Source organism: Neodiprion lecontei, chromosome 2, assembly GCF_021901455.1.
Source record: "Neodiprion lecontei isolate iyNeoLeco1 chromosome 2, iyNeoLeco1.1, whole genome shotgun sequence".
Classification (NCBI taxonomy): Eukaryota; Metazoa; Arthropoda; class Insecta; order Hymenoptera; family Diprionidae; genus Neodiprion; species Neodiprion lecontei.
The window spans coordinates 12,949,305-12,959,517 of NC_060261.1; the positions used below are offsets into that span (position 1 = coordinate 12,949,305).

General features: G+C 39.4%; 1 protein-coding gene across 1 annotated transcript; it reads left to right on the forward strand.

The window, feature by feature from the left end:
* Positions 1-7,835: 7,835 nt before the first annotated feature.
* Positions 7,836-10,101, forward strand: LOC107227910 (transmembrane protein 256). The gene is made up of 5 exons (XM_046733042.1): positions 7,836-8,037; positions 8,114-8,231; positions 8,614-8,773; positions 9,594-9,712; positions 9,790-10,101. The coding sequence occupies exons 2-5, from the start codon at positions 8,142-8,144 to the stop codon at positions 9,931-9,933; spliced, it is 513 nt and encodes a 170-aa protein (XP_046588998.1). The 5' UTR covers positions 7,836-8,037; positions 8,114-8,141; the 3' UTR covers positions 9,934-10,101.
* Positions 10,102-10,213: the final 112 nt, after the last annotated feature.

Consider the following 10,213-nt stretch of genomic DNA (forward strand, 5'->3'; position numbering starts at 1 on the left):
TTAGCCTTACATTTTCTTCATTTTTGGGGCCGAAAATTTGTGGTTTGAGATTCGATTTAAATGACCCTCTCCCGACTAATTGGACCCCTAGGAACTCAGAAAACGCAGCGAAAAGAGCGTGGGATCAACAGGAGAGAAATTACGAAGGAAAAAGCATCAGCTGAAATATGTCGAAAACACAGGTCTCGTTTTTTGGCTGTAACTTTTGATCCGTTTATCGCAGCGTATTGGGAATGTGCCCAATCGATTACTCTCGCAAAATGACGTCGGAATAGGGCATGGAAGTATTCATTCCGGCACTTTTCAAAATTGCGAAAATTTTTGAGAAAAATGCAAAGGGGTTAGCCTTACATTTTCTTCATTTTTGGAGCCGAAAATTTGTGGTCTCAGAATCGATTTAAATGACCCTCTCCCGACTAATTGGACCCCTAGGAACTCAGAAAACGCAGCGAAAAGAGCGTGGGATCAACAGGAGAGAAATTACGAAGGAAAAAGCACCAGCTGAAATATGTCGAAAACACAGGTCTCGTTTTTTGGCTGTAACTTTTGATCCGTTTATCGCAGCGTATTGGGATTGCGCACAATCGATTTCTCTCGCAAAATTACGTCGGAATGGTGCATGTAAGTATTCATTCCGGCACTTTTCAAAGTTGCGAAAATTTTTGAGAAAAATGCAAAGGGGTTAGCCTTACATTTTCTTCATTTTTGGGGCCGAAAATTTGTGGTCTCAGAATCGATTTAAATGACCCTCTCCCGACTAATTGGACCCCTAGGAACTCAGAAAACGCAGCGAAAAGAGCGTGGGATCAACAGGAGAGAAATTACGAAGGAAAAAGCACCAGCTGAAATATGTCGAAAACACAGGTCTCGTTTTTTGGCTGTAACTTTTGATCCGTTTATCGCAGCGTATTGGGATTGCGCACAATCGATTTCTCTCGCAAAATTACGTCGGAATGGTGCATGTAAGTATTCATTCCGGCACTTTTCAAAGTTGCGAAAATTTTTGAGAAAAATGCAAAGGGGTTAGCCTTACATTTTCTTCATTTTTGGGGCCGAAAATTTGTGGTTTCAGATTCGATTTAAATGACCCCCTCCCGACTAATTGGACCCCTAGGAAATCAGAAAACGCAGCGAAAAGAGCGTGGGATCAACAGGAGAGAAATTACGAAGGAAAAAGCACCAGCTGAAATATGTCGAAAACACAGGTCTCGTTTTTTGGCTGTAACTTTTGATCCGTTTATCGCAGCGTATTGGGATTGCGCACAATCGATTTCTCTCGCAAAATTACGTCGGAATGGTGCATGTAAGTATTCATTCCGGCACTTTTCAAAGTTGCGAAAATTTTTGAGAAAAATGCAAAGGGGTTAGCCTTACATTTTCTTCATTTTTGGGGCCGAAAATTTGTGGTTTCAGATTCGATTTAAATGACCCCCTCCCGACTAATTGGACCCCTAGGAACTCAGAAAACGCAGCGAAAAGAGCGTGGGATCAACAGGAGAGAAATTACGAAGGAAAAAGCACCAGCTGAAATATGTCGAAAACACAGGTCTCGTTTTTTGGCTGTAACTTTTGATCCGTTTATCGCAGCGTATTGGGATTGCGCACAATCGATTTCTCTCGCAAAATTACGTAGCAATGGTGCATGCAAGTATTCATTCCGGCACTTTGAAAGTTGCGAAAATTTTTGAGAAAAATGCAAAGGGGTTAGCCTTACATTTTCTTCATTTTTGGAGCCGAAAATTTGTGGTCTCAGAATCGATTTAAATGACCCTCTCCCGACTAATTGGACCCCTAGGAACTCAGAAAACGCAGCGAAAAGAGCGTGGGATCAACAGGAGAGAAATTACGAAGGAAAAAGCACCAGCTCAAATATGTCGAAAACACAGGTCTCGTTTTTTGGCTGTAACTTTTGATCCGTTTATCGCAGCGTATTGGGACTGCGCCCAATCGATTACTCTCGCAAAATGACGTCGGAATAGTGCATGGAAGTATTCATTCCGGCACTTTTCAAAATTGCGAGAATTTTTGAGAAAAATGCAAAGGGGTTAGCCTTACATTTTCTTCATTTTTGGGGCCGAAAATTTGTGGTTTGAGATTCGATTTAAATGACCCTCTCCCGACTAATTGGACCCCTAGGAACTCAGAAAACGCAGCGAAAAGAGCGTGGGATCAACAGGAGAGAAATTACGAAGGAAAAAGCATCAGCTGAAATATGTCGAAAACACAGGTCTCGTTTTTTGGCTGTAACTTTTGATCCGTTTATCGCAGCGTATTGAGACTGCGCCCAATCGATTTCTCTCGCAAAATGACGTCGGACTAGTGCATGGAAGTATTCATTCCGGCACTTTTCAAAATTGCGAAAATTTTTGAGAAAAATGCAAAGGGGTTAGCCTTACATTTTCTTCATTTTTGGAGCCGAAAATTTGTGGTCTCAGAACCGATTTAAATGACCCTCTCCCGACTAATTGGACCCCTAGGAACTCAGAAAACGCAGCGAAAAGAGCGTGGGATCAACAGGAGAGAAATCACGAAGGAAAAAGCACCAGCTCAAATATGTCGAAAACACAGGTCTCGTTTTTTGGCTGTAACTTTTGATCCGTTTATCGCAGCGTATTGGGAATGTGCCCAATCGATTACTCTCGCAAAATGACGTCGGAATAGGGCATGGAAGTATTCATTCCGGCACTTTTCAAAATTGCGAAAATTTTTGAGAAAAATGCAAAGGGGTTAGCCTTACATTTTCTTCATTTTTGGAGCCGAAAATTTGTGGTCTCAGAATCGATTTAAATGACCCTCTCCCGACTAATTGGACCCCTAGGAACTCAGAAAACGCAGCGAAAAGAGCGTGGGATCAACAGGAGAGAAATTACGAAGGAAAAAGCACCAGCTGAAATATGTCGAAAACACAGGTCTCGTTTTTTGGCTGTAACTTTTGATCCGTTTATCGCAGCGTATTGGGATTGCGCACAATCGATTTCTCTCGCAAAATTACGTCGGAATGGTGCATGTAAGTATTCATTCCGGCACTTTTCAAAGTTGCGAAAATTTTTGAGAAAAATGCAAAGGGGTTAGCCTTACATTTTCTTCATTTTTGGAGCCAAAAATTTGTGGTTTAAGATTCGATTTAAATGACCCTCTCCCGACTAATTGGACCCCTAGGAACTCAGAAAACGCAGCGAAAAGAGCGTGGGATCAACAGGAGAGAAATTACGAAGGAAAAAGCACCAGCTGAAATATGTCGAAAACACAGGTCTCGTTTTTTGGCTGTAACTTTTGATCCGTTTATCGCAGCGTATTGGGATTGCGCACAATCGATTTCTCTCGCAAAATTACGTCGGAATGGTGCATGTAAGTATTCATTCCGGCACTTTTCAAAGTTGCGAAAATTTTTGAGAAAAATGCAAAGGGGTTAGCCTTACATTTTCTTCATTTTTGGGGCCGAAAATTTGTGGTCTCAGAATCGATTTAAATGACCCTCTCCCGACTAATTGGACCCCTAGGAACTCAGAAAACGCAGCGAAAAGAGCGTGGGATCAACAGGAGAGAAATTACGAAGGAAAAAGCACCAGCTGAAATATGTCGAAAACACAGGTCTCGTTTTTTGGCTGTAACTTTTGATCCGTTTATCGCAGCGTATTGGGATTGCGCACAATCGATTTCTCTCGCAAAATTACGTCGGAATGGTGCATGTAAGTATTCATTCCGGCACTTTTCAAAGTTGCGAAAATTTTTGAGAAAAATGCAAAGGGGTTAGCCTTACATTTTCTTCATTTTTGGGGCCGAAAATTTGTGGTTTCAGATTCGATTTAAATGACCCCCTCCCGACTAATTGGACCCCTAGGAAATCAGAAAACGCAGCGAAAAGAGCGTGGGATCAACAGGAGAGAAATTACGAAGGAAAAAGCACCAGCTGAAATATGTCGAAAACACAGGTCTCGTTTTTTGGCTGTAACTTTTGATCCGTTTATCGCAGCGTATTGGGAATGCGCCCAATCGATTTCTCTCGCAAAATGACGTCGGAATAGTGCATGGAAGTATTCATTCCGGCACTTTTCAAAATTGCGAAAATTTTTGAGAAAAATGCAAAGGGGTTAGCCTTACATTTTCTTCATTTTTGGAGCCGAAAATTTGTGATCTCAGATTCGATTCACATGACCCTTCCCCGACTAATTGGACCCCTAGGAACTCAGAAAACGCAGCGGAAAGAGCGTGGGATCAACAGGAGAGAAATTATGAAGCAGAAAGCACCAGCTGAAATATGTTGAAAACACAGGTCTCGTTTTTCGGCTGTAACTTTTGATCCGTTTATCGCAGCGTATTGGGACTGCACCCAATCGATTTCTCTCGCAAAATGACGTCGGAATAGTGCATGGAAGAATTCATTCCGGCACTTTTCAAAATCGGGAAAATTTTCGCCAAAAATGCAAAAGGGATAGCCTTACTTTTTTTTCATTTTTTGACCGAAAGATATTAGTCTCAGATTCGATTAGTATGATCGTTACACTAATTGGACCCACAGGAACTCAAAAATAGCACAAAAAATAGCCAGCAAAAAAAAGGTCAGCAGCGGGGGAACTACTAACGGAATCTTCTATCCTTTGTAGGCTACTCTTGGTGCGTTCCTCGCAGCGTATTGGAACTGCGTTGAATCGACTTCTCTCAGTTGAGTACGTCTATGTACCGTATGAATAGATTGATTTCAGCATTGTCTAAAATTCACAAACAACGGATAGAAAAAAACTGACGAGGTCTACCTTCCTTTTTTTTCGAGCGGATAATTTTTCGTCATAGAATCAATTCGGACGACCCCTTTCCAGACTTATTGGAACTCTAGTATTACAAAAAGGTATTTGGAGCGTCGTGGGACCAATACCTGAGAAGATACGAAAAAATGACGAAGAAATTCCAGTAGGTGTTATTCAATTTATTCATTGTTACGTATAATAGTAATACAACATTACACATCTCGAATCCTGCAGAGGTGCATTGTAGCTTTTAGCATTGTAGGTACTCAGACTGGACCCCAAACTACGCTTACAAACAACATTAATAACTATTTTATACAACATTGTTCATATTCTGCTCAATGCAATATATAACGCAGTATCTATTCTATATAGAAATAACGTACTGATTATATCAATGAGAATATTATTATAGTAATTATTGGTATAAAATCATTAGTATAATGCACTAGTATAACATAATAGATTTATAGTATTTGGAAACTTGGTAAAGTAGTATACACTGACACCTGAACACTTGTACTACATTGAATAAACTGGAACTGGAACTTTGTCCCTACGAGTTTCTGATTTTTCTTTCCCACCTCGTTAAAAATCCAGTGCAAATTTGATGTTTTTCAGCCGTAAGTTTTGATTCGTTGCAAAATTATGTTGATACTGATTGTGAATAAATCGATATCAGCATATCCCAAAATCAGCCAAAAATTTGCGACTCTCGGAGTTTGGAACCTTTTTGTCGTAAAATCGTTTTGCAGGACTTTTTTTAAATCACATAATTCTAACCCTCAAAAATGCCGAAAAGACATTCAATAAAGCGTATACAGGGTGTCCCTAAATTGCCTCCCACGGACTAGCCAGCATAATACCTCGTTAAAATCAAACCGAGAATTTCTTTTCCGGAAGATCGTCCGACGTATAGTTTTTGAACTATAAGCGATAGCGCTAGGCCAATCAGAGTGCACCATTTCATCTAGATTTGCCGCCACGGAAATTGCTGTTTTGTTCGTCTGGGTGAATTATTATTATTTGTTTACGAATTAAATATCGGCACCTCCCCTCTTTCGCTGCTGTACCCCTTATGCTTGAGGATGCGCTTCTGTTTACACACACAAGTGTGCGCCCATGGATGTGCGGCCGGCAGCGTATGCCGCGGCAACAATACCGAGGTCAGCGCTCGAGAAGGGGTACAACAGGGAGAGAGGGGAGGTGCCGATATTTAATTTGTAAACGAATAATAATAATTCACCCAGACGAACAAAACAGCAATATCCGTGGCGGCAAATCTAGATGAAATGGTGCACTCTGATTGGCCTAGCGCTATCGCTTATAATTCAAAAACTACGCGTCGGACGAGCTTCCGGAAAAAAAATTCTCGGTTGGATTTTAACGAGGTATCATGCTGGCTAGTCCGTGGGAGGCAATTTAGGGACACCCTGAGGACCAACAGCAGATGAATTACGAACAAAATCTTACGTTTTCGGCTGTACTTTTAATACTTCGCTCGCAGCGTATTCCACAAAACTTTTCTATAAGCTCTATGAGTAGCTGTTAGAGATATAAGAAAAAAAATCTAATTCATTCTCATTATTCTAGAATCGTCATACATGTAATGCAGTGAAATGAATAAAGTGTTAATATCTTTTTTATTTTTGTTTACTAGGGGCTGCGCCCCTGCGCGCTTCGCGCGCCAACCCCACCTCGGCGCTCGCTTCGCTCGCCGCCGAGGTCTCGGCGGTACGCGCCTCACTATTTCCTTATACAGTGTCTGTTAGACAGGTGAATTTATTTGTGCTGATTTGATGACAGGTCTGCAACTGTTGATCGGTTGTTTCCGATCAACCCGACATTGCTATTGGCTCCCTATGCAGGTCTGCTCAGATTGTTTTCGTAAACGAATCCGCTCACATGTACAAAACCCCCGATGCCATGCGTCCCCAATTGCATTTGGCGACTTATTTTGCTATAGTTATTATTTTCCCCACAGTAGAAGAAATTCATAGCTTTGCTGTAAGTAGAATTTCTATAGCTTCAGACAAATTAAAAACTCGTTATAATATTCGAGCCAGGGATATAAAATTTAATCCCGGAGATTCTGTCTGGCTCTTTCAACCTCGAAGGCAGAAAGGATGGTGTCCGAAACTACAAAGAAATTGGGAAGGCCCTTACTTAGTGGTTAACCGGATCAAGGATTTACAGGATCCGAAAAAACCTATTTCTTCTCTGATATAACTCTCCTCGAGTTCTGTTTCATTACTTCTACTGACATGTTTGCCAGTATATATTTGAAACGATACTCAGTCTCACCTCTGCGTGTCGCGATCTCGAGTGCCGTTATACACAATACGCCAGTGCGCGAAAAAGACAATTCCCGTCGGGAATCATCTTAATAATTCTCATTTGCATGTTTATTTTTTGGGTCTCAGAAACAGATACCTATAAAAATATTTGTCTAAGACTGTCATAAACAGCCGATGACAGCTGTCAAAGGGAGTTTTGTTTGCTAGATGCTTTTTGTTTTGTTTTCGGCATCTCATCCCACAGTCAACTATACTATTACAACATATACTATTGTTATTATAATCTTTTTTACCTGTTCATTTGTTCAGAACTTTTTTATTAAATAGAGCGATTGTTCAGAAGAAAGGCTCTGGACACACCACAATGTTTTCAGTGTAGACCATGCGGTAATAAACGTATGAAAAGGCATGATAATTATGCACGAGTGCACGATTCTGGATTAATGAGAATGAGTTGGATTATTTTCTCCCCTCAAAAAACTGCTAACGTTTAAATTGATTTCCTTTTTGCTGCTTCATTATCTACATTTGTTCAAATTTCGAATTATCAATCCTAGATTTTTCAATTCTTAGGATAAAAACGCAACAGTACCACTGACTCAATCACAGTTTTGACATGCGATATTTTACTGTTGCGTCAGTGCTCATTTTCATGAGAGTCGTTTTGCCGCCGACAGCTTGGCACTGTTGCCATAGCGCCAATTTGACGCCTGTGGAAATCTATGCTAAGGGGCGTGTTCGAAAATTGACTGAAAGTACTGTCAGTACTGAAAATCTACAGTATACGTCACATTGACTATACTATTGTACTGACAGTATTTTCAGTCAATTTCCGAACACGCCCCTTAAGGTAGTGCTTTCCTGCTTTAACTTTTTTTGGCATTTTCTATTGGTCAAAAACTCAGCAGTAAAATACTGCGACATTTTTTGCTGCCCGTGAAAATCCAGCCTACATTGGCGGAGTGGACTTTGCAGAAAAAGTATCAAACGTGCGCGTGAGTGAGCAATGATCTCAAACGAATTGAAATGAATTTGAGCACCGCATTTAAACTAATCGGTACGACGTCTTAGGTTAGGTTAGGATAGGTTGAATCGAAAAATGGGAATTCAAGAAGCGTTGAATTACGCGTTGTATACTAATCCCCTTAGTTCTAACGCATTTGACATCGCCAAGAGCACAATCACCGGCGTAAGTGTTAATCGATATACCAGCGCACTGGATGACAACGCATTATTTATTTTCATATTATTTCTTCGTATTTTTCCACTTAGAACAGACATAAGTAAAAGTCATGCCCTGTATATTTACATTTTATCAATTAATAATTATCTGTATATATCTAGTATACTTAATTAAGTGAATAAATAAATTCACAGATCGTTCAGTTTTCAGAATTTTTTTTTTTTTGTGCAACTTTTTCGCATATTTTCAATTCCAGAATGTTCATCATAGTAATCCATAGTGCTGGTAGTTCTTTGTCTTCCATAAATTTTCATCCTTTAGTACTAAAACAAAGTTGATCACAGTGAAAATCAATTTGATTGCTATTTTGTTTTTTTTGCAATTTCAGTTAGTGAGTTACGTAGGATTAACTCCACAGACAGATATTAAAATGGTTGTACCATCTCCTGTGCCGTTATGGAAGCTTGCAGCCGCTACCGGACCGTACGTGAGACTTGCAGCATTCAGTGGAGCATTAGCAGTAGTCCTTGGTGCATATGGATCTCACCGTAAGTTGAAACATGTTGACTTGATCTTTCTTTCAATCTGAATGGTCCTTGCCATCTGAATCAAAAGATAGAAATCAAAAAAAAAAACTGGGGAAAAATCTCAGCAACGATATTTGTGCTAATGACTGAACACAAATGAACAATATAAATATAAATATAAATGAATGAATGAAATGATATTCATACTGCGATTAGGAATAATTCTGAGCAGATTCGAATAACACAAGTTAAGATATTAACAATTTGAGAAAAGGTATTATAATTAGAACATTTGAAATAATTAAACTCTGGTGTTGTTTTGTCCGCTTCTAATGTTTATTGGGTTATTTTGCTAAGCATAGGGATTGCAAGAGATAGAGTAAAAAAAATTTTACACTTACTTATCTCTAGACTGTATACAAATGGATTTGTGCGAGTTTCATCCAAAAGATGTTTGTGAATATTACATTTGCGCATTATAAACATTTTATACGGTAAGTTTTCTTGATTTTTGTTCTAAATATTTGTGGAGATTTGGACAGTGAGCAAAATGTGCCCAAAAACAGTAAAATTGGCTGACAAATAGCAGAGTATAATCATTTTGATCCTTTTAATTATAAAAATAAAAATCCAAAAAAATCTGCATAAAAAAGATGCAATTATATATAAAAATTATGGTAACTCGTACGCTTCAAATTTGCACAGAATCATTTCCATGCAATGGGCTCATTGTTTTTAGGTACCTTGAATTGTTTTTAACACTTGTCTCACCTCCACTTCTAATCAAAATGTACACGACACTTTGTAGAAATAATACTATTAACAGTATGAATTAATTCAGGACAATATCCGAAAGAGACTGCTAGAGATAGTATGAGGATTTTTGAAACGGCCAATAGATACCACTTTATTCACACTTTGGCCTTGCTTGGCCTGCCGCTTTGCAGGGCGTCAAATGTGGTAAGAACCTTTGCTAGCTTCTGTACAGAATTTAGACGCATGAAGTATACAGGTCTTGATAAGGTTGCATGTTTCAGGCTGGTGTCTTCATGGTTTCTGGTATTCTGATGTTCTGCGGTCCATGCTACTACTTTGCATTTACCTCTGACAAACGATTTAGCAAAGTGACACCATTCGGAGGCACTTGCTTCATCCTCGGCTGGCTAGCAATGCTCTATTGAATACTTCGGCAAATGAAGATATACGATAAGCCGGTACATTATCCCACATTTTACTGTAACTTATGGTAATAATGTTTCAAGTTTTAGTTCAGTGACTGTTGATCAACTGCTGCTGCTGTGTTTTTTTCCTATTGACCAAACTGCAATAAACATTTATTTGTGCAATAATTACTGTCGCCAAACGTTCATTCGTTAATCCCTCTGTTAGTCAAAAATTTCCTGAAAAACTGAAGTTTAAATAAACGTGTAAGACAAATTTCACTGGAATTTTAGAAATCAC